This window comes from Cnephaeus nilssonii (genome assembly GCF_951640355.1).
Source record: "Cnephaeus nilssonii genome assembly, chromosome: 9".
NCBI classification, from domain to species: Eukaryota; Metazoa; Chordata; class Mammalia; order Chiroptera; family Vespertilionidae; genus Cnephaeus; species Cnephaeus nilssonii.
The window spans coordinates 70331328-70358730 of NC_137080.1; the positions used below are offsets into that span (position 1 = coordinate 70331328).

The following is a 27403-nucleotide window of genomic DNA, read 5'->3' on the forward strand; positions in this document are numbered from 1 at the left end:
GTGCTTCATAGATCCTTACCATATGCAGTTCACACAAATGGGACACCCAGAAGTTATCACTAGAATTTTCAACAGTGATCTTATCAAAATTAGAAATGAGCTTGATAAACTAGAGTGGAGGCCAAAAAAGTAGTGGGAGGACGTATTGCCAGGACCATATCAGATTTGTATTTCTAAATAAGAGGGAAGAGGGAATCTCAGGCAGTTGTCTCTTTTGAGTGGGGAGGGGGAAAAGAACGTTCCAGTTTGTTTTCTCATTCCACTTAGTCTCCACAATTAATTTTAAGAAAAATATTGGTAAGTGACTTAACTAATGAGTGTTTCATAAAACTGGCTTTTTATTTGAAAAGTAGAATTACCAACTGATCCTGTTTGCCTGGAACTTCCCTGGTTTTAGCACAAAAAGTCCCATGTCCTAAGAACCCTCTCAGTCCTGGGTAAATTAGGACAGCGGTTTAAAACTCAAAATAGCCAGGCTGACATGGCTCAATGGTTGAGCATCAACCTTTGAACCAAGAAGTCATGGTTTGATTCCCAGTCAGGACACATGCCCAGGTTGCGGGCTCGATCCCCAGTGTGGGGCATGCAGAAGGCAGCCAATCAATGATTCTCTTTCATCATTGATGTTTCTATCTCTCTCTCCCTCTCCTTTCCTCTCTGAAATCAATAAAAATACGTTTTTTTAAAAAACTGGGTATGTTCACTGTCCAAAATTTAAAAAATAAAAAGCAAAATTGAGCATTAAAATCATTCACATATTCAATATGCAGAGAGTGTCACTGTTAGTATTAGTAAAAGTATTTCCTACTATCTCTATGAAGTAGGCTTCACCACAGTGCAAGTTACTATTATTACATATGTCAAGAGACAGGGTAATATCATTTTAATGTCTTTTAAAATCCTATTTTAAAAATATGCTAAGTACTTTAATATGTGTACCTTTTCTGATGGCATCACTCTATAATTCTCAAAAATTTTCAATTATGTATTGGCCATTTCTGCCATTCATTCTACAAATTCCCTTAACCTTATGCTTTTCTTTATCTCTGAACAGCAGTGCCAGCCAGTACATTAGCAGCATGCTTTCTGATAACTGTATCACAGTGTAATCTCACTGCTCAGGGGTATGCAGCCTTTCATTTCTTATTCCATTTCTATTCCCCCTGCAGGCCAGGGAGGGGGAAATTTCTACCTAGGGAGTTTAGCATCATTTAACATTGATGTTACTTGTCCAACAATCTCCAATGAGTGAGACCATATGTCAACCACATTTAACACAAAATTTATCAATACTTACTTAGGCACATAAAGTCCTCTTTGTATGGTGGGGGTTTAACTTTCTGAAAGCATTTCAAGTCTTGATTTAAAGACAGGAGGAGGGAAGGAGAATAAAATGCAGTGTTAGAAAAGAAATATATCTTTTATCTATCCTAAAAGGTTCACACGTGGTTGAGCCATATTTCAGGATTATTGTGAGCCAGAAAGTACCTCTCTCATTGAGGAAGTACTTACCATCCATGTGTGAAGTTATCCTGTTCTCGCCAATAACACGTACATCAATGGCCTCTTCTGTTTTCATTTCTAGCTTCACAGTGCCTGCTGGTAGCCCTGGGGTTGCTTGTATGATTGAAATGACTGCAGATGGAAAACCTACAGTACAGAAGAAAGAAATGGAACTATCCCATGCCTCTCAGGTAGGCATGCATATATCCAGTTTCAAATATTAATAAATGCGCCCTCGATGTTCCAAATAAGTACTTATTTTTAAATTATTGTGTTAATCATATTTTTTATTCCTTGTGAAAGCTCTCAACAAAACACCAGAATATTCATCTTTGATACTCTAGGTATAATTAAATATATTTAATGTTGCCTATCACTATAAAATTTTTATTAAATTTAGCATGAAATTGACTTTCTTCTCAAACTTGGCATATAATATATTATTCTTGATCTAAGAAAAAACTCAGGAATCTGGAAAGATTAGCAAGATACAAAAGAGTGCTTAAAAACTTACATTTTTATAGGACATGGTAGTGCTTGTACTGTGCTGTTAAAAAAAAAAAAAAAGTCCATTCTCAGTTGTTCAGATTTACGTTGGCCAGGATATTTTTCTTAGAAATATTGAATGAAGCTAAATTGAAACAAGAGAAGATGTCTGTCCCTCCAGAGACCAGGCAATTTGCTGAATTCTTTTAATTTTAATGATGTGGTTGATTCCACGCTTCTGACTATGACTTTATAGCAATACATTTAAGATAAAGAATTCCTGGTTCATTCGATCATCATGGAGAGTTAATCTGTATAATTAGAGCGCCACAGTGCTAATTTTGGCACGCATTAATGCTTGCAGTGTGTAGTGCCCTAATGAATTGGAAATTTCATTTTATTTCCATTTTTTCTACATAGTCTCTATTGTGTATATGCAGGCATTTAAAAGAAGCACATAAGAACATCTAACATTTGCATAAGCACATTACATTTTCCAAATTATGGCCACATATATTATCACATCTCATCTTCACAAGAATCCTCCAAAGTAATAATAATGATCCCTTACATAAACCTGAAGAAACTTGAGTATCAGGTGTCCAAAATTTCATAGTGAGAAGGATAAAGGTTTGACCCCAGGTTTTCTTATTCCCAACCCTTTTTTGTTCCTTTATAATACACTCTACTGTTCTTCATTTGCTGCTGCACTTGATTCAAAACTATTGGACAGATTGTTAAGTAGGAATAAAATTGGTTTTAAGAAGTCATGCTAGAGCCCAAGATGGCCAAATATTTAGATTCAAGACATAGAATATTCAAATCGTGGAAAATATATGAAACACTACTAGTTTTTTTAAATATCTAATGTAAAGTATTTAGTGTGATTTTATATTTCTTAATTCCTTATAGTCATCCACTTTTATAATAAAAGCTTCAGATTTTCTTATAAATAGCGTACAGTATACTATTAACATAGTATACAATGGATCACATATTTAATAAATAGAATTCAACAAATGCTCGATAAATATCTTTTCGTTGTCTTATGTCTGCAGCCTTTGTGACAAATCAGTCTCCTCACCCTATAGGTTGACTGAATGAAATACTGATCAGAGTGCCCCAAGTAATAATATGCAAGCACACACAGAGACCAGCACATGGGAATAGAATTTATGATTAAATTGAAAAGAATTGGGATTGTTTCAGGATGGTAAAGCAACAGTTCACTTAGGCTCTCTAAAGAGGTCTTTTTTACAATATTCTGCCTCCTTGTGTTCATCCCAACTCAAGTGCTCTGAAATCTGAATGAATCACTGCTGCCTTCTAGAGGGGTTCACCCCAGAGCTCATTTTAGTCTTGTGGAGGCTGTCTGTCCTGAACTCTCACAGACTAGACCCCAGTCCTGGAGTTATGCTATGTAATGGACTCCTGGAGTTTGCTGTGAGTATACCTTTGTGTTACTCCCTCTTCCTCTTTTATTATAATAAGAGAATGGTGGACATTTGTAGGATAAGGATATATAAGCACTGAGGATTTTGTGAGCTGAAATCACTTCATTTTACAAGTCATGAACTTTAACACAAACTATTAAAAACAGGTTCTAACCGTGCCTCTGCTCATTATAATATAGTGGAGATTTTTAAATAGACTAGAGGCCTGGTACATGAAATTCATGCACGGGTAGGGTCCCTAGGCCTGGCCAGTGATCAGGGCTGATTGGGGCCTTCTGGCTGCCTGCTGCCAGCGGGGGCCTTCCTTTTTTTCACGCCACCCCCTGGTCAGCGCACATCATAGCGAGCAGTTGAACTCCCAGTCAGTCAAACTCTCAAGGGGACAATTAGCATATTAACCTTTTATTATATAGGATTATAATGTATCTCAGTATAAGCCTCAATGTGTTCATTCTTATTTTAGTTCTTTGGGCTTCTTGAATCTGAATGTCCATTTTATTCCCCATATTTGGAAAGTTATATCATCAAATAAGCATTCTGCCCATTTCTCGCTCCTCTTCTTCTGGGACTCCAATAATGTATACAGTATATTAATCCATTTGATGATGTCCCATAAAGCCCTCCATCTCTCTTTACTCCTTTCTTCTCTCTCTCTCCCTCTCTCTCTCTCTCTATCTCCCCTTTTTTCTTTGTTTCTGAGCTCACCCAGCCCAGGGCAGGGAACTCCCTATACCGTCTACCCCTCATTGCCCCACCCTGCGGGCCCTTCCAGGATCGGATCACTCTTGTGAATTTTTCAACTGAGCTTTGTATATTCAGCTCCAAAATTTCTGTTTGATTTTTTATTATAGTTTTTCTTTGTTGATATTCTCATTTTCTTCATGATTCAATTTCTTGAACTAATTTAGCAGCTTTGTAACAGGTTTTGAATTCTTTGTCAGGTCATTCATATACCTCCATTTCTTTGAGATTGGTTTCTGGAGATTTGTTTTTTTCCTTTGACTGGGCTATGTTTTCTTGTTTCTTCTTGTGCCTTGTCACTTTGTGATGGGATCCACACATTTGGAAAAACAACTATCTCTCCCAGTGTTTATGGAATGGCTTTGTATAAGAAAGGACCTACACCAAATAGCACAGCTAGAGATTCTGGGACCCTCTTGAACCTTTTAATGGATGTGTCTTCTCTAGACTTGTGTGTGAATTCTTTACTATACGAATTTGCCAGTCTTTTTTAGGGTGCTTGTAATCTTTTATTCCCTCTGCTCTCTGTCAGCAGTACTGCCATTTCTCTGGAGCTGCTGTAAGCAGCCCAGGTTTCTTTTGTTCTCAGCAGCCCCCAAGTTTCTAGACTATGCTGGGTCTCATCAGAGCTTCAGGTCAGGCAAAATAGAAACCAGTCTCAGAAAAGTGTAATTTTGGATGCATGTTCCAACTTGTTCCTTCCCCAGGAAGAAGTCAGGAGTTGGGGGCTTTCCCCTACTCTCTCCCACTGAGGTGGAGGAGGAGCTATGCTGAGTGAATACTTACTGGTCTAAACCTTCATCTTTGTTCTCAGTGGCCCCAGTCTGGCACCCTTACCTGTCAGCAATTAGTCCCTTAGGCAGCACCCTGAAAATTCTACACATAGGACATAGGTCTCAGTTTTCTATTTCCCCCAAAGAGAAGCTGGAAACTGGAAGTTTTCCCTGAATCTTGCTCCACTGAGCCTAGAGGAGGGCTATGGCAAGTGAGTGCCACATATGTTCCCACTGGCCTCAATACAGCTGGTTTCACAGTCCCTCAAGATGCAAGTGCCTCTCTGCTGAACCTACACATTTCTCATATGGACACGCTGTCTGTGTATTGTTGAACCAATGTCTCCATGAGGAAAGGAAGGACTGTCTGGAACTTCCTATTCTTCCATCTTACTGACTGCAAAGCTGCTCTTTTCTGACTATTTAATTTCTTTGTGATTTATTTCCCCAGACAACATTTAACTTCCTTGTAGACAAGACTAAGCTCACATCCTTCGTTTCTATCTCCCCTTCCCTGTATCCATGTGCTCACAGGGTAGCAATTTAATTTATTATTTACTAAAGTTCAGTTCTTCCTTCAACAGAGTGAGAAGATATTATTTTGAAAATGTTCTCTAGCCTGGAAAGCCTTAAGAATCCCAGGTTTAACTGTGAAGTATGGGACCAGTGAAGATGTCACTGAAATCTATCAAATTAAAAAATAACCCTTTGTGTGAGCCCCTTGATATTAATCTCATATGTAACTCAAGAACTTCCATATAAATACTGCCTATACTTTATGCTATTTAACATATGAAGATATATTCGTATTAAAGCCATATTAATACTCCTTCTTGGATCGTATTCAGTGAGGACCTCCCTTTATACTGAATCTGACAAACTAGCAAGTTTCTAAGGCCAAATAAAGTAGGAGAAGAGACCGAAAAGCCAAGTAGGAGACTGAAGAAAAGTTGGATTGAGTTTCATGAATCAGATCATATATACAAACTTGTATCAAACCTCCTATTTGCAAGGTGCTGCTATAGATGATGAGAACCCCAAGATAATGAGGGGTGGAGGCCCAGCTTTCAAAAGGGGTATAAATTAATATAAAAGAGACCACAAATGCACAGATTATCATGTTATTGGGGGGAGGAGAGGGACTAACAGCAAAGGGATGGGTGGTTTGGACAAATACTGCTTCTGCCTTTTAATTCCCTTTCATTTAATGTCTCTAAACAGTCTTAAAGAATTTAAGATGTAAATCACATGTGAAAAGTTATTTAAATAAATCCTTTTCACAAAAATTTACCCAACATCTCTTATCTATCTTTATTCCAAGATTCCATGTGTCTAGTTTTTAATCTGTCTGCATATAATTCAGATGCTATTAAATACAAAAATCTGCAATAACACTAAATGAAAGTCAGTTTGTTTCAATTTTGTCATTATATTCTTGGAAAAAGACAAGTACACTGTGATAGTTAGTCTTTTTTTTTTAATGTTTAAAGTATTACAAATAGTAGAACATATGTTTCCTTTTTCCCCTATTGACCTCCCACTGATCTCCCCACCCGTCCGGCACATGCCCTCACCTCCCTAGTGTCTATGCCCATTGGTTATGCTTATATGCATGCATACAAATCATTTGGTTGATCTCTTACCACCCCCCCCCAAACCTCCTCTGCCTTCCCATTGAAGTTTGACCGTCCATTCAATGCTTCTTTGTCTCTGTATCTGTTTTTGTTCATCAGTTTATGATATTCATTATATTCCACAAATGAGTGAGATCATGTGATGTTGTTGATCTTTCTTCGACTGGCTTATTTCGCTTAGCATAATGCTCTCCAGATCCATCCATGCTATTGCAAATGGTAAGAGTTCCTTCTTTTATACAGAAGCGTAGTATTCTATTGTGTAGATGTACCACAGTTTTCTAATCCACTCATCTGCTGGTCACTTAGGCTGTTTCCAAACCCTAGCTATTGTAAATTGTGCTGCTATGAACATAGGGGTGCATATATCCTTTCTGATTGGTGTTTCTAGTTTCTTGGGATATATTTCTAGAAGTGGAATTACTGGGTCAAATGGAAGTTCCATTTTTAGTTTTTTGAGGAAACTCCATACTGTTTTTCACAGTTGCTGCACCAGTCTGCATTCCCACCAGCAGTGCACGAGGGTTCCTTTTTCTCCGCATCCTCGCCAGCTTTTGTCATTTGTTGGTTTGTTGATGATAGCCATTCTGACAGGTGTGAGATGATATCTCATTGTCGTTTTGATTTGCATCTCTCAGATGATTAGTGACTTTGAGCATGTTTTCATGTGTCTCTTGGCCTTCTGTATGTCCTCTTTCGAAAAGATTCTATTTAGATCCTTTGCCCATTTTTTGATTGGGTTGTTTATCTTCCATTTGTTAAGTTGTATGAGTTCCCTATAAATTTTGGAGATTAAACCCTTCCAACTTACACCATACACAAAAATAAACTCAAAATGAATAAAGGACTTAAACGTAAGATGAGAAACCATAAAAATCTTAGAAGAAGCCATAGGCAACAAAATAGCAGACATATGTCGTAGTAATATCTTTACCGATACAACTCCTAGGGCAATGGAAACTAAGGAGAAAATAAACAAATGGTACTACATCAAAATAAAAAGCTTCTGCACAGCAAAAGAAACCATCAGCAAAACAACAAGAAATCCCACTGCATGGGAGAACATATTTGCCAATGATAGTTAATCTTAACAAAGAAATACATTTGCAATTACCTTCCTATATTTCATTAACACAAAAGTAATTCAACTTCAGACAGACTTGAGGATATAAAACAAAAGTAAACATTGAATCAAGATATTATAACAGAAATGTATGTAGTACCCCAATATCTAAATTTAAATGAAGACAAAACAGAAAACAGGTAAAACAGCTTCTTACCTTTCTTACCCTCACTCTCCGGTTTTTAAAAAGTTTGTTCCCTTTTGCCTATCTTCTTATTGTATTCCCACATATTATAAAAGAGTGCTATATTCTTCCTTTAAAGAGAAACTCTGAGGGGAAAGGAACTGTTCATTCATTCTTGTCAGATGTGGAATCCTTTCCCCTCAGTCACCATTCATATTTTTCATTATCTTGATGATTCCTCCTTGATTGTCCATGTCTGTTCTCTGTGGTTTTATCTTGTAAGATCATATCTTGATGTCAGACTCTATTCTCCATAGTCTGATTCACAAGGAGTTATTAGAAAAGACTTATTTTAAAGACCTGTCTTCTTAGGAATGATTACACACACAATAGGCAGCTCTTAGATAATTGAGAGTCTGGGGATAGAGGAAGTCAACCATCTTAATGGTTATCTATGTGCAGTCAACGACAGCTGTTTTTTTAGACATCTCAGGGCTCCAACTAAGTTTGGGCCTCAGATCAGAAGAAATACAAGAGCCATTTATTTTTATTGTTTGGGTGTTTTTTAATGGCCTAATAAATCATAGATAGTTCTATAGACTTCCCCTCTGATCTGCCTACTGCTGACATTAGAGGAGGATATTCTTTCATCCTCTATCAGTTTTGTGCTAAAACAGCACACTTGTCAAAGCAGTGAGAGGTTTGCTGTTCCAGGTGTGTGATCAATACACAAAGATGTCAGAGATCCTCAATGAGAGGAAGGTCACAGCCTTGGATGCGCTGAGTCTGCAGGTTCATGATAGATCCCAGATTGCATTAGCAGTGAGTCACTTATCTTAGGCGATAAAAGAGCTCTGCTAATAGTTTGTTAGAGTAATTGGTATAAATGGACTTAGCATATAAAAAAGGATGGGAAAACAAACTGACATACTCCTATGCTGCCTGGGGGCTCTATTAATGCCCCTTGAAACTTCCACCCCACTATACCCAAAGGAATTCATACTCTGGGGGACTATATATGAGTCCCATAAGAGGTACTTAGGGGGCAAAAATAAGGAATGGTCTTAGGAGCAGAGCCCAAGTCACTAAAAAAGAATAAGAGCTCAAATAATATAATTAGTTTGATCTACTATGGGTCATAGAGATGCTTTGATGTTCCTCTAATTGCACATGCTTCTGTTCTATAAAAGCACATTTGCATTAAACCAAAAAAAATTAGTATAAATATTAAGTAATATTACTGGGCATATCACATCATCTCATCCCACCAGTCATAACTTAATTATTTGGCTCTAGTAATACCAAATTAAATACTTTCTGAAATCAGCTTGGACTGAGTGAGTGAGTTTGGGGAATAAGCACATCAGAGCTATAAACTGGGCACCAATGCTGCTGCATTGACCTGTCATATGCCTAACGGCTCTAAAGGTCACATTCTCATTACAGTTCATCCAGACTTCAACCATAGCTCATAGATCCCCATTGAGGAACGTTGCATTTTATGTACATCTGAACGATAAAAGTTCAATTTATTTATGTTGCTGGAGGATTGTAAAGGAGAGATTAAGTAGCAATTTATATCATGCAAGTGATTTTATCATCATTCTGGTCAATGAGTATAAGCTCTATTTTCAAACAAGGTCATATTCTGAGGTACTGGATGTTAGGACTTCAACATATGCATGAGGAGTTGGGGTAGCACAATTCAATCTCTATTAATAATTAAATAACAAGGTTTAATTTTCTTTATCAGTTATTATTTGATAATGTTCACATTGAAAAGCATACACGTGAGTTCTAAAATACATTTCAAAGTAATCAAGTTTTGTCAAATGACAATCTTTTATAATAAAATTTATTAGCTATTGTGAGAGATATAAAGAAATATAAAAGAGGGGCCCTTTTCTAATGTAATTTACCTTACCTCCTACTAGGTGGGTTGACAAAACTAGCCCACAATTGAAACCTATTTAACATAGAAGAACATGCAATTACAGAACAAAATATCCTAGGCCAGTGATGGCGAACCTATGACATGTGTGTCAGCACTGACACGCGTAGCCATTTCTGATGACACACGGCCGCATGCCGAGGATGAAATATTTGCTGCTCCTGAGGATGAAACATTTGCGACTAGAGTCTTGGAGTTAGTTTTTTCCTCAAAGTGACACACTACCCGAGTTATGCTCAGTTTTTTGGCGAAGTTTGACACACCAAGCTCAAAAGGTTGCCCATCACTGTCCTAGGCCCTTCTCCTATAATTTAACACCTTGTAAGAAAACTAGAGGTCCGGTGCACAAAATTCGTGCACTGGGGTGGGGGTGTCCCTCAGCCCAGCCTGCACCATCTCCAATCTGGGACCCTCCCGCAGTCAGACATCACTCTCACAATCCAGGACTGCTGGCTCCCAACTGCTCGTCAGCCTGCCAGCCTGAACACCCCCAAACCACTCCCCTGCCAGCCTGATTGACATCTAACTGCTCCCCTGCCAGCCCTATTGCCCCCAACTGCCCTCCCCTGCTGGCCTAGTAACCCCCAACTGTTCTCCCCTACAGGCCTGGTCCCCCATAACTGCCCTCCCCTGCAGACCTGGTCCCCCCCAACTGCCCTCCCCTGCCAGCCTGGTTGCCCCTAACTGCCCTCCCCTGCTGGCCTGGTTGCCTCTAACTGCCCTCCCCTGCAGGCCTGGTCCCCCCCAACTGCCCTCCACTGCAGGCCATCTTGTGGTGGCCATCTTTGACCACATGGGGGTGGCCATCTTGTGCGAGGGTGTGAGGGTCAATTTGCATGTTACCTCTTTATTATATAGGATTATATAGGATGTTTGTTGCTATTTTTCCTATAGGTACATTTTGAATCAATATTCCTTGGCCATATTCCTGAAAATGTTAAGATTCATAAGAATGCGGGCCGTATTTATGGGTTCAAGGGCTTCATTGTAAAGCTTCAAGTAAACAACAAAGAATTAATCATCACTGATGAAGCACTACGTGGAAAGAACATTGAGAACTGCCATGTCCCTTGGTGTGCTCATCATCAATGCCACAACAACGGCACCTGCATCAGGTTAGTATTAGCCTCCTGATCTCTAACATATATTGCAAGACTCCAAATTCTTAAGAAAACCAAACCAGCAGCATTGCCATCTGGGTGATAGAAATAAAGGTCTGGAACATCCAAGTTTTTGCATGGGTCACCTAGGTGATGCACACATGTGGTAGACACTTGTTTGCTCAAAGAAATTTTTATATCATGGCTCCAATGGCAAGAAAATCCTGACCTCTGAAAATACCTAGGTAACTGGACCTGATTTTGACAATTTTAAATGGACCCAAGTGTAAGTTTACTAAGGTGTTCTGGTTTTTAGAAATATAAATGGGAGATTATTATTCATTGATAATGGTTTTGATGTATTAATTTGTATTGTGTTTGTTTTTGCTTCATCTTTAAAAAATCTACTTACATCTCTAAAATTAGAGGTTGAGAAAAAGTACCTATATCTATTTATTCATTTTATTTTCAATCCTATGTATATATTTCCTCCTAGTAAAGATTCATCATGTTTATAAGCTTAAGATATTAATTAAAATTACTCTCAGCTCCACTAAAATGTCTTAAGTGACTCAACCCTGAAGGAGTCTCATTTGGACAGTGTAGAACATAATCCCAAATTTCTTCAACCCTTTGAGAAATCATTATTTCAGGGCCATAAGTAATGACAGAATGGAAGCAGAAACATGTACAGATTATAATAATTCAAGTCAAGGAGAAATTGACCAAATCTCACAGGAAATACCTTAATTCACTTCAGTGTTTCTAAGAGGGAAGCTATCAAGTCATTAATGACTTCAATAAAGTAAACACCTATATGCATAGTGTAGGAAAGATGAAAATTCTATTTAAAAAAATGTATGATAGAAAATGGTAGGAAGAGATGGGCTCTGAAAGTAATCAATGGAATAGAAAATGATGAAAGAGAGAGAGAAAGAACGAAATGGCAGACAAGGAACAAAAGAACAGACAGGTATGATAAAATCAAGATGACACATTTTCAAGATAATCCCAGCCTAACTAATAAATTTGAATAAAAAGCAAAATGGAGTTAGTGAAAAATGAAGTGATCAACTCTTAGGGTGTCTACAACCTTTACTCCAGATTAACTCTGAGTCTATGACTTGATTTATACATTTGTAAAATAACAAAAGCAATATAGGCTTATTTCATAGAGGGGAAGTATAACAGATAAAGTTTTAAAGGACTTTTAAGAAGAGTATATTTTGAGGATAAGATTGAGGATAACTTCCTTGGCCATTGTCACTTTTCTGAAGGAAACAAAATCAGGATTTTACTTAATAAGCATTCTGTTTTATAATGAATCCATTAATAGCAATTATTTATAATAATAATGCAATATTATCCAGTAAGACAACCTTCTGAACCCTGCAGAAAAACTTTCATTTTTGCCTAATTAAGTGAAGAAACAGGAAGAAAGCTTCTACTGACTTTCTAATATCTGAAATATTTGTCATTTAACCTAAATAAATACTGTCAATGAGGCTTTACCACTGATGTGATAGAATTATAGAAGTGACAAGAATTGTGTTTTCTCCCTTCCTATATGTCAGGGGTGGAGAATCATTTGTCTGCCAAAGACCATTGGGTATTTATAACACCACTCACGGGCCATACGAAATTATCAACTTAAAAATGACTTTGCTATGAAAAAAAGCTCTTAGATTTATTAAATTTTGAGTCCTGCCTTGGCAGGGCCAGATAAAATGATACAGCCCAGGGGCTGGATGTTCCCCAACCCTGCTATATGTGGTCAGCAGACTCTCTCACAGTCCCTGTCACCCCCTCTTCTGGTGTCCAAGCCTTTGCATGATCCCCCCTAGCTTCAGTGTGGATGGGACCCGTGTCTTACTTTTAGCCAACAGAAATAACCAATAAAATAGGGTGATGGGATATCACTTACTTCCATGATTAGATTACATAGAATTGTGAGCTGCATCTTGGAAGGATACTCTCTCTTGCTGATTTTGATAAAGCATGTAGCAATTTGGGGAAGGTCCATGTGACAAGGCACTGAAGGTAGCCTCCAGCCAACAACCAGTGAGGAGCTGAGGGTGGCCCCTTGTCAGTTGTGTATCCAACAAATAAAATGCTTCTTCACATCCTATGAACAACATGATTTCTATCTTTATTGCCAGTGCCTAACTCCCATAAATTACCCCTTGCATTATTGCACACAGGACATGCTGGTCCCTGGCAACTATGACTTCCATTAGAGCATGTCTCTGCACGCCAAAACCACAGTGCATTGGAGTTGGCTGGTTCCAGTACAACAACAAAAATAGGCACTTCAGAGGGATCCTAACAACAGGACTGAAAAAATCACCGAAGGCAGGGAGCCGAGGGAAGATGTAAAGAATGATTATTGAGTTTTGAACCTGGTAACCAGAATGCTGGGATAATTACAGGAAGAAAATGGGAAGAGGATGAGTTCAGTGTGGCCTTTTGTCCTCAAGAGCCAGATGACCATCCAAATGGGGATATCCAAGTGTGTTTACCAATGGTCCGGGCAAACACACAGATTTCAGATCAACTATGTAGAGCTTAAGGTTGAGCCATGTAATTACTGAAAGGAAACAAAAAGAAAAGAGAGTGGGGAAACATTTTTAGAAAAATTACATTTGAATTTTTTAGGAAGGGAGCAGAGTGATTAGTACAGCAATTAAAAAGAAGTAGAAAAGAAGGAAAAGGAAGCCATCTGAGGTAGGTGCTCTGGACTGAATGTTTTTGCCTCCCCCCCCCAAAAAAAAAAAAAAGAAAAGAATTTCATATGTTGAAACCCTGATCTCCAATGTGATGATTTTTGGAGGTAGGGGTTTGGGGAGGTAATTAGGTGATGAGGGTGGAGCCGTCATGAGTAGGATCAAAGGTTCAATACAAGAACACAGATAGCCATGGGGCCACAGGAAGATCATCAGACTGTACATGCTATCTGTCACTCTTCCCTGGTCTGTGTAAAACGTCAAAACCTGACCATACATAGAACACTCCCGCAGTCTGTGCAGTAACCTGAAAGGAGAACCAGATGTGTACTGATGAAGAACTCCCAGTGAGGCCATTAGCAGCCTCAGACCAAGAAGTTGGTCACAAAGAACCACCACCATGACAGCACCCTGCCCGCAGCAGACACATACCCATACTTGGAGTACAGTGAGTGGTGTAAAGTTTTCCAGCCAAGGAAGCTAGAGAAACGTTGTGCTAGTCAGCCCCATCCTGACTTTGACAAATGGATCTGAGATGACTTGATGCATTTGGCAACTCCCTTGCCATCTATGCTGTTGGCTAAAGGCAAAGGTTCCTTTTCCTCTCTAGGCTGACACATCATAAAATGGACCTCTCCAAAAGCTCCCAAACTCTCTTCCAACCCTTCTCGACCTTGGCATCTTTCGATGCCATATCAGTTTTGAGCCAAGCCAGGCAGACTTCTAAATTCCCTTCTCTATTCCTATTTTCCCCAAAGGGGAGATTGGACTCAAGACAGCTTTCAAAATAGCAGAGCAATTTAAATGAGATACATTAATATTCAGCTTTTCTGGATCCAAAAGGAATAGACACAGTAGCCTGGAGGAACTTTCCTAGGTCTACAGTTTTATTTTCAAAATAATAGACTACCTTTGTTCAGAATAAAGGAGTCAGTATTGCAAAGATCAGAAGCTCTTCTACCTCTCAGATTTCCTGTCTCAAGATACAGAGGCTCTAATGGCTTAATCCTATAGCAGGTGTGCATGTTGCTTTTACTTGAAAATGCCAATAATAATTTCTCATAACAGTTTAATTTTTCTGGTCCACAGACTTTCATTTAAACTTTAGCAAATATTTTAGATTCTAAAGGTTGGGGAATGCCTCCTAATGAGGTAAATAAGAACCTTAAGAGAGGCAAATATTTTTCAGTCTACACACACACACATGCATATACTTGAACTTTCTAATCCATATCTCCTGGAAATGCATGCCTACTCTTCCCAACATTCTATAATAATAAAAGCATAATATGCTAAGACAGCCAAACGACCTTCTGGACATCCTTCCGGATGACCTTCCGGACAAAGCCGTGGCTGCGAGGGCTGAGGCAAGCTGCCACGGCTGTGAGGGCAGAGCCCCTTGCACAAATTTTGTGCATTGGGCCTCTAGTATAAACAATAATAGTGGTTTAAGAGATAACCTTTAAAAAGCATGCTTTAAACAAAAGGAAGATGGTAAGTTAACAGATGTTCAGTACACAGAGCTACACTGCAGGGTTCACAAAATAAAGTACCATTACATAGCTATTTATAAACAAAATCATTACTAATTTTAGTAGCATGGTTGATATAATTCACTGTTATTAAGTGCTGTCCCTACATTGTCTATGAAGGTAATCTGCTTACAAGAAGGCAAATTTCATGTGGAAGAATGTTAAGGGGAAGTATTACTTCAGTAAATGTCATTCTTCTTTGAATGCCATCACACATTTCTGGACAGAATCCAATCTTTTTTCATTATATTATAAATCTGTGCTGGAATTTTCAAACCCCTGTGGTTGCTTATTTCAGAGAAATCCAAATTGCATGTAAGGAAATTCAGTTTAGAAAAGTGATACAGAAGGGTTATTCTGAGTATCCAAATCTCTCTTTTTTTTTCTTTATTGATTAAGGTATTACATATGTGTCCTTATCTCCCCATTGCCCTCCACCCCCCCTCCTAGTGTCTGTGTCCATTGATTAGGCTTATATGCATGTATACAAGTCCTTTGGTTGATCTCTGCCCCTTACCCCCACCCTCCCCTACCTTCCGTCTGAGGTTTGATGGTCTGATCAATGTTCTCTGTCTCTGGATTTGTTTTTGTTCATCATTTTATGTTGTTCATTATATTCCACAAATGAGTGAGATCATGTGATATTTATCTTTCTCTGACTGGCTTATTTCGCTTAGCTCTATGGACTTTGAACAAGCTGTTTGCAAAAGGGTATCGGAAGGTTAGCAAGTTAAACAGATAATATTTAAATCACTTTCTCCTTTCTGTGCCAGTTGTTTTAAAATAGGTTAAACAGTGATCAAAAAGGAGCACCAGGTTTGGGAATATATCCTATACAGCCACTGCTCTAGAAACTTATGTCACTGACATTATAGTCATAATTATTGAGACATGAATTTCAGACTTAGCCTTGGTTTTATCAGGCGCTGAGTGTGTATTAATGTATTTTATCATGCATTGAAAGTCAGTAATTCCACATGTGAATGAATGTGCTTTCTGTGCCTCTAATTGTTCTCATAGTTTGCTTCATCACTAACCAGTGCTGTCCTCCGTGTGCTGGGGCATGGGTTAGCAAACTTTTTTGTAAAGGGTCAGATAGCAAATATTTTAGACTTTGTATGTCAACTATTCAACTCTGCTATTGTAATACCCAAGCAGCCATTAAAGATATGTAAATGAATGGACCTGGCTGTTTTCCTGCTTTATTTACAAAAATAGGTGACTGGCAGGATTTGGCTTAAGGACCATGGTTTGCAGACTACTACACTGGGGCAACAGGTGGGTAAAATAATTTTACTTCATCGACCAAGAAAATCCAACTCAATTTAAATTTTCTCTATTAAACAATATAGCTAGCTAGCTATATGATAGATGATGATAGATAGATGATAGATAGATAGATAGATAGATAGATAGATAGATAGATAGATGATAGATAGATAGATAGATAGATAGATAGATAGATAGATGATAGATGATAGATAGATAGATAGATAGATAGATAGATAGATAGATAGATAGATAGATAGGGAGATATTACTAGTATAAGGTATTGGCTCATACAATTACAGAGGCTAACGAGTCCCACAGTCTGCCACACACAAGCTGGAGACCCAGGAAATACTGTAGTGTAGATTTCAGCCTGACTCTGAAGGGCTGAGAATCAAGAGCATGAACAGTAAGAGAAGATGGAGATCATAGCTCAACAGTCAGGCAGAGAGCAAATTCAACCTTGCTTCACTTTTTCTTCTATTCAGACCCTCAGGGGATTGGATGATACCCACCTCACACACATTGGGAAGGGCCATCTGCTTTACTCAACCTACCAATTCAAATACTAATTTCTTCTGGAAACACCCAGACATGATATTTGAGCAGCTATCGGGGCATCCTGTGGCCTAGTCAAGTTGACATATAAAATTAACTGTAACTAGCAATCTCAGAAAAAAAAATGCATGAATTTCTTAACATTAAGGAACTTTCATTATTCTGAGTGTCTGAATAGAATTAAAAGTTAGTTTCCTTCATTCTTTTCTTTCAATGCATTTTCCCTATTACTTAATTTTATAGACATCCTTTTTGACATTGATAAAAAACAAGTTGGTTTTTATTATTTCTGAAGTATTTTGTTTTCAAAGCATTTAACACTTCAAAATGAGGTAGGAGCCATAAGTTGAAGTAGAAATTGCAATAGTAACAATTACTGCAAAGTACAAAGAATTAGGGTATTGTGTCTTAGCTTTTCCATCTGTTCTGTGTGAGTGGCAACCCCCTACAAAACATTCACTTGCCTTAATTGTCATTTCACGGTGGCATGTAGTTAGGCATCACCTGCTGAGATTTTCAGTTCTTTCTCTGTATCTAGGCTGGATTACCCCCAATCTAGCTCAGCAGTCTACCCTAGTCTTCTAAATACCCAGGACAAAAAGAGCCCATTTCAGATCAATTTCTCACCACTACATATAGACTAATAACATCTATATAATAAAAGCCTAAGCAACCGTTAAGGTGGGACAACCAGAATGACCTGTCACTATGATGCACACTGACCACCAGGGGGCAGACGCTCAGCGCAGGAGCTGCCCCCTGGTGGTCAGTGTGCTCCCACAGGGGAAGTGCCACTCAGCCGGAAGCCAAGCTCATGGCTGGTGAGCACAGCAGTGGTGGCAGGAGCCTCTCCCAACTCTGCAGCAGCACTAAGGAGCAGCAAGCCAAGCAGTAAGGAGCGAGGGGTCCCGGACTGTGAGAGGGTGGAGGCTGGGCTAAGGGACTCCCCCATCCCCCAGTGCACAAATTTCGTGCACCGGGCCTCTAGTCTTCAAATATTTAACCTTTTTTGTAGTTGCTTCACTCTCGGTCTGCAGTCAACATCCTTGAAATTGTACCCGGGAAATGTCTCTTGTACTAGAAGGCTAGTTTGTATTTGGTTAGATTATTCTCGGCTGTAAAAGTTTGCCACCAAGCATCTAAACATTTTGACTGTGGGCAAACCCCACTGCTAGAAACAAGGGAAAAGGAGAAAATATCCAACAGTGATTCAAGTAAAAACTTAGAAGCATATGTGGTTTTCCCCATTTCTCTCATGTTCATTAATTGGGCATTGAAGGCATTTATTGATGGATTTCATTCATTAAAAGCAGTTTAAACTTTATGCGGTGCAAATATAATAGTTTTATTTTTCTGCTATCACTGATGTCAAACATGCTCTATAGGATCTCTGTTTACTTTCCCTTAATGGAATATCATGCAGGTTCCAGAGGCTTCTACTTGTGTCCACATAGGAAAAGCATCTGGTTCAACCTACTCCAGTTAAAACTTGTCTCGTATCCAGTTTAATGGGTACCAATCCTTTACTTGGTTGGACAGATGTCCAGTTCAAGAATTTCAATGGGGCCCTAACCGGTTTGGCTCAGTGGATAGAGCATCGGCCTGTGGACTGAAGGGTCCCAGGTTCTATTCAGGTCAAGGACATGTACCTCAGTCGCGGGCACATCCCCAGTGAGGGGTGTGCAGGAGGCAGCTGGTCGATGTTTCTCTCTCATTGATGTTTCTAGCTCTCTATCCTTCTCCCTTCCTCTCTGTAAAAAATCAATAAAATATATTTTTTTAAAAAGAACTTCAATGGAGAAGGAAAGTGGTGTGTCCTTCCTGATGCCTCTTCACTCATCTTCTGCTTCTGGTTTCTCCATGGGAGCTATCTTGGGGCAGGAGATATTTGATTGAAAAAGACTCAAAGTTTTTCTTATTAACTGGTGTCATTACGGTTTCGTGTGCTCTCCTTGCAACATGGGCTCAAGGCTGGATCTCTTGACACATGAATGTGTGAGTCTTCACCAAGCCCTGCACAAGGGTTACTACTCTGTGGCCCAGCTGTCTGAGGAGGAATGTTCTCTGGTTCCCTTCTCTCAGCTGTTGACATCACAGCTCCTTATCTGCTCGTGTCCCCTCACCCAGTAGCAGAGCTCCTTTACTCTGAAGCTAATGAAGCTTAGGCAGCCCCCCACCTTTCTTTTTCTGAGACCTGGAACTTGCTGGACGCTGCAGTGGGCTGTTAAAATTCTCTTTCAGAAGGGAAACCAGGTAGCAATCAGCAAGCATTTCCACGTACGCATTTCCTGTAAAGAGCCTAAAGAGATTTCAGAGAAAGACACCGAATCTCCACGTTTCCTTGTAATTCGTTGTGATTTCTTTTCTCATTCTAAAATGATATTCATTTTTAGACATATTTTGTATATGTACTTTTAAATCCTTTGTGTTATAAAGGGACCAAAAATTATATAAGCTTTGGGTCCCACAATATCTACACTTAACCACTGGCAAGATAACTGAAGCAAAGTGTCATAGGTTAATTTTCAACAAATTATAAATCTGACTTTTATACAAATGTATAATGAATGCATGACAAAGATTTACTTATCTTGTTACTAAAGGAACCAGCCAATGGTAAAGCTAATTCCAAGAGAATTCAAGAGACTGGGCATATATAGGCACTGAATGAATGCTGAAGTAAGGTTGCTAGGTGAGAGACAAAAGAGGTTAGTATCCTACAAAGGAATCAAATGTAATTTGAGGGGTTGTCTTTTCTACAAGAATGTATCCATTTGCATCTTCATCAGACACAAATCTGCACTTTATCATGTAACTTCACAGAGACTGGGGCTCATCAATAGTAAATAGCGAGTCAAATAAAAATGCATTCTTCTAGAGAGTTTTATAATCCTTAAGCAGGCCCACTAGACAATACTCTAGTACAATATTAAAAGAACATGAAGTAATCCTTTTATTTTACTTCTTGGTTTTGAACTTTTTTTGAGCACCAGCCACCTTCTGCATTACCAAGAGACAGGAGTCTGGCTGCTTCAGTGCTACCCTCTGCTTCCTGAAATGTTTAGCAGACTGGAGGTGAGCAAAGCAAAACAGTGCTCTGAAAAATAGACCCATTTAATAAGTCTTCCAAAATGTGAGAAGCAAACATGCAAATGCTATTATTATGAAGAAAAAACACACACAGGCATGCTTTAGCTCCTCATTTCTTAGATAATATGTAATGTAATACATTACAACAATATTTTGGTAATTTCTGGGTTTTTCTGCAATATCCATTGTAGAAATTATTTGAACCCAAGTCTATTTGATTCAATGGGATTAGTGTGTCTTTAAGACTATCTATCCATCCCTTCTTTCATGCCACAAGCATTTGCAGAGTACCCTTTTGTGATAAGCAATGTGATTGATGAGCATGGAATTTACAAAGATGAATAAAATAATGCAGTACTTTTCTCCAAACTCCTTTGCTTTAGATAATTTCAGGTATGTAAAACATTAAGAAATGCTGAAAAAATGTGTTTTTTCATTTATAAATGTAAATATAAATACAGTCTTAGGTTAAAATAGCCTAGGAGTCACAAATAGTTGTTTAACTTTTTTTCGCTATTTTTATTCTGAAAAAAACTGATATGCAAATTTAAAGGGAAAACACTTAAAATTATTTACTATTATTTATTCCAAATCCATGTTAAACAAATATATAATCATATTACATATCTATATCTCCCAATGGTACATTTCTTTATTAAAAGACCGTTTGTACGTTTAAAAATAATGATACATTCAAATGACACATTCAAAAGGTTGAGAATGGACAATAAAACTATAAATACAACAATACAACATACCCAGTACTTCAATGGTCAATGCTTAACAGACTTTGAAATGTCACTAAATTAGTAGATTTTATTGTTTTAACTTTTTTAATGTATTTAAATCATTTTTTTTATTTTTCAGTTATAGTTGACATACAATATCATATTAGTTTTAGGTGTACATCCAGTGATTAGACATTATGTAACTTATTAAATGATCATCCTGATAAATCTCATATCTATCTGACACCATACATAGTTATTAGAATATTATTGACTATATTTCCAATCAGTATTTTACATATCCATGACTATTCTGTAACTACCAATTTGTACTTCTTAATCCCTCACATTTGTCACCCATCACCCCAACCCCCCTCCCATCTGGCAACCATCAAAATATTGTCTGTATCTATGAGTCTGTTTCTATTCTGATTATTCATTTATTTTGTTTTAAATTCAATTGTTGATTGATAGATATATACTATGGCCATTTTATTTTTCATATTTTTGAACTTTTTCTTCTTCTTCTTAAAGAAGACCCTTTAACATTTTATGTAATACTGGTTTGGTGGTGACCAACTCCTTTAGCTTTTTCTTGTCTGAGAAGCTCTTTATATGTCCTTTAATTCTAAATGATAGCTTTGCTGGGTAGAGTGATCTTGGCTGTAGGTTCTTGCTTTTCATCACTTTGAATATTTCCTGCCAATCCCTTCTGGCCTGTAAAATTTCTGTTGAGAAATCTGCTGACAGTCTTATGGGGGCTCCCTTGTAGGTAGCTAACTGCTTTTCCCTTGCCGCTTTTAAGATCCTCTTTTTGTCTTTAACCTTTTGCATTATAATTTTGATGTGTCTTAGTGTAGCCCTCTCTGGTTCATATTTTTGGGGACTTTCTGTGCTTCCTAGACTTGTATTTCTTTTTTTTTAATTTATTTATTTTTATATATGTGTCCTTATTAGTGGGAGGTGGGGGATAATAGACTTGTATTTCTATGTCCTTCACCCATTTAGGGAAGTTTTCTGTCATTATTTTTTTAAGTAGGTTTTCAATTTCTTTCTCTTCTCCTTCTAGCACCCCCATGATGGTACACTTGAAGTTGTCCCAGTGGCTCCTTAAACTAGTCTCATAATTTTTATTATTTTTTTATTTTTGCTGTTCTGATGGGTGTTTTTTGCTTCCTTATATTTCAAATCACTTTTTTGTCAACTTCATCTACTCTACTGTTGATACCCTGTAAACCATTCTTCATTTCAGTTAGTATATCCTTCATTTCTGACCTTTTTGTGGTTTTCATGTCTTTTTTATGCTATTGAAGTTCTCACTAAGTTCATTGAGCATCCTTATAACCAGTGTTTTGAACTCTGCATCTAGTAGATTGATTGTATCCATTTTCTTTAGTTTTTTTTTTTTTCTAGAGTTGTGTTCTGTTCTTTCACTTGGTACATGTTTCTTTGTCTCTCATTTTGGCAGCCTCTCTGTGTTTACTTCTATGAATTAAGTAGAGCTGCTTCATTTCCCAGGCTTGATAGAGTGGCCTTATGTAGTAGGTGTTCTGTATGGCCCAGTAGCACAGCCACCCCCATCACCGAAGCAATAGGCCATTTGCACCTGCCTGTTGTAGTTGAACCTTGATTGCTATTGACAAGGTTGATTGCTGCAAGGACTGGCTGTGACCACCACAGGTTGATTGCTGCAAGGACTGGCTGTGACCACCACCCTCTGTGGAGGATCAGCTGTTCAGAAGTCCACCCCACAGAGCAGTACTTACTTCAGTAGGGCTCTTGTCCCCACCAAGTCTGCCTCTTGAGTGTGTAGCTTATGAAGGTAGTTGGTTGATGCTTCAACATGGTCTGAAGCTTTCCATTGGATGCACTGGCTTTGGAGCCTCCCAGGAGTTGCAGGCCAAGGTCAACTGCTGCCTGTGTTCTGCCCAGGGCCACTCAGCATGAGCTACAAACTGATCTGCAGATGGCTGCTACTTGTGCTGGGCTTGAAGGTGCCCAGGCAAGGCCAAGCAATGAACCAAAGCCAGCTGCTGCTAGTGCCAGGCCTGGGGCCACTTAGTGAGAGATATAGGATATGCTGAGGCCAAGTGCTGCTTGTTAGAGATTTTAGGAAAGTCTGAAGCATGAGTCAAGACAGGTCATTTGTATGGAAAAGCCACTAGAAATAGCTTGACCCCAAAAGTAGGGTGGGCAGGGTCTCAGGGAATCTCCAGGGTGGGGCAAACAGTGTGAGCCAGGTTGATGGAGACTCAGAAATGGCACCCACGTGCTGGCTCTGTGTGGGGAGGAAAAGAACAGTTGCCTCTGTCAGCACTTGTCTGGGAGAAAGCTATCCCTCTAGCTCTCGCCCCGATGCCTAACAATTCGTCCCTCCCTGCATGTTCCTGGTCCCTTTACAGATGCTGCCCCAGTGCTGGAGCTCAGAGGGAGTGAGTCCAAGTATGTCTGTGGCCCATTAAAAAGAACTCCCTAGGATTCCAGCAATCTTTGTCTTACTCAGCCACAATCCCTGCTGGTTTTTACAGCCAGAAATTATGGGACTTCTCTTCCTGGCACTAGAACCCTACACTGGGGAGCCTCGTGTGAGGTTGGGACCACTCACTCTTCAGGGGATACCTCCACAGCAACAATAGTCCTCCTGATTTTTATTTGCCACACATGGATGTGGGACCAGCCCATTCCAAATCTCTGCCCCTCCTATCAGTTCATGTGGCTTCTTCTTTAAATCCCTAGTTATAGGATTTCCATTCAGCTAGATTTTAGGCAGTTCTGAATGATGGTAGTTCTGTAGCTTAGTTGTAATTTTGATGTAGTTGTGGGAGAATGCGAATATCATGTTTACCTATGCTACCATCTTGACTGGAAGCCTCTATTGTTTATCTTTTTTATCTCATTTCTTTCCCCCATTCTCCAAATGCCAGGTTTTGTGAAAATGGATTGATGTGAAGTCATTTATTCTTGCTTAGAGAGTGTGACTGAAGCTGCAGGGTTTTTAGTTGCTTATAAAAGTGGATCACATATTTGGAAAGCATAACTCTTACCAATGTAAGTGTCAGGGGGTTCTTAGTAAAGTACAAATGCAGTTTAAATTGATTCTCTAACCACTTTTATTACTGCCATCCTTGAGTGCAGCAATGAGGGTTGGGCATTTGTTTTTACAGGCCAGAAAGCATTTAGGTTCTCCAAAAATCAGTTTCATTATAGTCATGATTGCAAATACAATTATATTTAAATGAGAACAAGTTGAGTAAACATGCAAGAAATTGTGTTATTTACTCCAAATTTGAAAAACCTCAAAGAGTTAAATGTTTCAAGGTCTGACTAATGGAAAAGACCACTATCAAATTCCACACATATTTTTTACATCATATTTATGCAGCAAGGTCAAACATGTAGGGGGGGAAAAAATCTCATCTTCAATTTTCTCTACCCTTAGGTAATAATACATGGAGAACTCATTTACCCTGATTGATCTTCCTGGGCATAAGAGACCTCTCTGGCTCAAATCCCATCTGAAAACTTTCTTTCCTCTCCTTTTCTTATAGAAAACTAAGGGTTTGGGTTTTTTCCCCCTACTTCAAAGAACAAGCAAGCAAAATACAAGCTGCTAATATGTTTTTCTTGAGTGTTTTGCTTCCCTTCAGATACTATTTGTTAATGTTTTTTTTTTTTTAAGTAAGGAATTATTTGTTAAACCTATTTGTTTTTTAACTAAAAGCATTTATTCTCATTTTAAATCTACATGGTTTACCACTTACAGATTGAACTCATACAACTAAAAAAATGATTTGGTAAATTATGTTAATCACTATGATTTTTACACATAATTAAGCATGCCACTGTTAAAATTGTGTGAGAAGCTTGACAAACAAAATGAAAACAGAGCAAAGTTAAAGCTGGAATAAAATGTGAGATATCCAGAATCCCCAGGCTTGGGTTTGCAAAATTTTTAAAACAAGGAGTTTAAATAATTAATTTAGGAAGGAAAGAAACCAATCCTTTAGGTTCAGCAGTACACAAAGTTCTCAAGCCTTGCATTCTGTTCCTGGACCATTTGCTAGCATTTTGTCTATTTTAGAAAAATTGCTTAACCTTTTATTCTAAGAAAATGAAGTAAAAATTGTTCCTACCTGCCTACCTAAACCTCAAGTGATTTGGAGCCAAAAGTTAAAACTTGCTAAAGACTTGACAATATAAAAACTAGATGGAAAAACACTGGGAAATAACTTGGGTTCTTGTTGATTGACATTAAAATGCAACAGTGACTTCGAGCAAGCACTCTCTAGACATTACCACTGCTGATTGCCATTGACCTGACAATTACCAAGTGCTGGCTTCGCTTTGGAAAATGATACAGTGGCACTGTGCTGATGTGATTTTATCTTAAAATGATGTTAATACTTCAAATATCGTTGGAACATAGCTTTGGATTTCTGTTTCACAAATGGGAAAATGAGTGAGTTAAGAGATTTGTTCAAGTCAACACTGATAATAAAGACAAGATAAATCACAATCTTCTGGAAGTGAAGTCAATGTTCTCTGCTCTGAGCTCTGTAATATAAGTCAACTACTTGCTCCATCGCCAAAAAAAAAAAAAAAATTAGTTTTCTGAACTAAATGATTTGGTAACTATTTTCAGCAGTTCTCTGACTTGGGAACTACCCTTAAGGACTGGGCTGTCCATGAAAATTGTACTTTCATCTTTGTGGACCAGTCCAATAGGCATGAGCTCTATGTCTTGCCCTTACTCTTAAGCATGCCACTAACCATCTCTAGACTTTGCTTTCATTTTTTGTGTGAAGAGAGGATTAAGCTAGACTGGATTTTCAAAAACTATTTTTCAATACATACTAATAAGCATTCTTTGAGTGGTGGAGCGGGGAGGATGGGAGGGGACACATTTTTCTAAGACAAATTCATAAAATGTCACAATACCTATTCCCCTCTTGGAGTTTATCACAATGTATTTCAACATGTTAAAGAAGTCCTACAGAAAATAACCCTTTTAACTCTATTTAATAGAAAATTTAAAACTTATTTCACCCCTAAAAAAAATTTGTTTTTAGGAATACAATTAACATTACACAGAACACTCTCTCATAAGCAGTGAAAGAAAATGCTGCATTACATGATATAAACAAGATCCAATGAGTGGTATTTTTTCTACTTTTAAAAGACTTTCAAAGTAGAAGATTGTCCATCAACAATTGGGAACATACTTTGAGGTTAGTATGCTTCAAAACCAAGAATTCTATCTTCACACCTGCGTTAACTTGCACAGGCTTTAGATATCCAGTTTTCTCTTTTCAGTCCTAGATGAATAGGACTTATGACAAATACAGTGTACAGATACAGCTGACAGAAAATCATGCCTAAATATTGGAGTTTTGTGTTCAAGTAAGAAATTATCTGGACATTAGAACTATGTGGTAAAGTTATAATCACCAGACTAATTTCCTTATCCCTTCGCTCTCTCAGAAATGCTTTAGGATTATTTTATTTCTTTTCCCAAACTACCTCTGCACAGAAACAGAAATTAAAGCCTCGAAACTGTGCTAGTCCTAAATCTGAGCCACAAATATTCACATCCAAAGTGCCATTGCAGAGTGGCACTTTCTGCTCCCAAAGAGAGAGGTCTGGGCTGGGGAATGGATGGTGGAGAGAAAATAAGGCATAGAACAGGGATTCTTTGAAGTGGAAAGAAGAACCTTTGTCTCAGGACCAGACAGGCTAAAGGGCACTCAGTGCCCAGCTGAGCTTGAAAGTGGACCACCCATTGTCACGTTTTGCAGTCTTGGATGCCGTAAACTTCCCTTGGACAGAGGATGAACCACTGTATACCTCCTACAGGGATGTAGGCATGAGTGGACACTGGATCTCCAAGTGAGGTGGGGCTGCTCAGAACAATGGTAGATCCTTAGGCTCAAGTCTCAGATCTACTCCTCTATGGGATGTGGGCACATATCCTCCCTGAGTTTCTTTTCTCATGTGACCGAAGATCACCCAGACCTTTCTAATTCTAAATATCTAAGAATCTAAAGGCTCTTCCAATGCTACTGTGTTTAGTGTAAAAGTATATCATCAAATTTAAATATTGAGGGCAATCAACATGAATGCTGATTTGAATATATTTAGAAATATTTTGCTGAGTATTGGGTTTATGATTTGTTTATTATATTACTTTCAGACCTTCAAAATAACTGGTATATAGTAGGTGCTCTCTACTGGTATGACCTTACCTGAAGATGAATGTTTTCTTATCAAAAAACAACTTCTTCATATGAAATCCGTAAGATGAAAATGTCAATGAAAATCTTAGAAAAATAAATTTAAGGTATTTCTAACTTGCCTTTTATGAGTTTGGGTTTAAAGGAAAGGATGGGGATTGGTTTTGTTTATTTTATTTTTAGTGTATAAGTTTTTAAGTTCTGGGCAGAAAGAATATCCGAATAGATTTCTGCATTATTTAAACAATAATATTTAACAATAATATTTACTATGATTCTGTATATTCTCTGTACTTGTTATGGATCCTTAAATAATCTCATGTAGTATTACAGGGATTTATTTTGTTCTCTGAGCACATATCATTATGATAAAAATAAAACAAA

At 38.2% G+C, this 27403-nt stretch overlaps 1 protein-coding gene across 1 annotated transcript in view; it reads left to right on the forward strand.

Annotated features, from left to right (window-relative positions):
- Nucleotides 1–27403, forward strand: part of EYS (eyes shut homolog) — a gene marked incomplete at its 5' end in the record, with an annotated part of 1363978 nt that overhangs the window by 1140318 nt on the left and 196257 nt on the right. Inside the window, 2 exon segments of the mRNA XM_079781621.1 lie at nt 1586–1694; nt 10684–10904. Of these exon segments, the coding sequence (XP_079637747.1) occupies nt 1586–1694; nt 10684–10904 (330 nt within the window).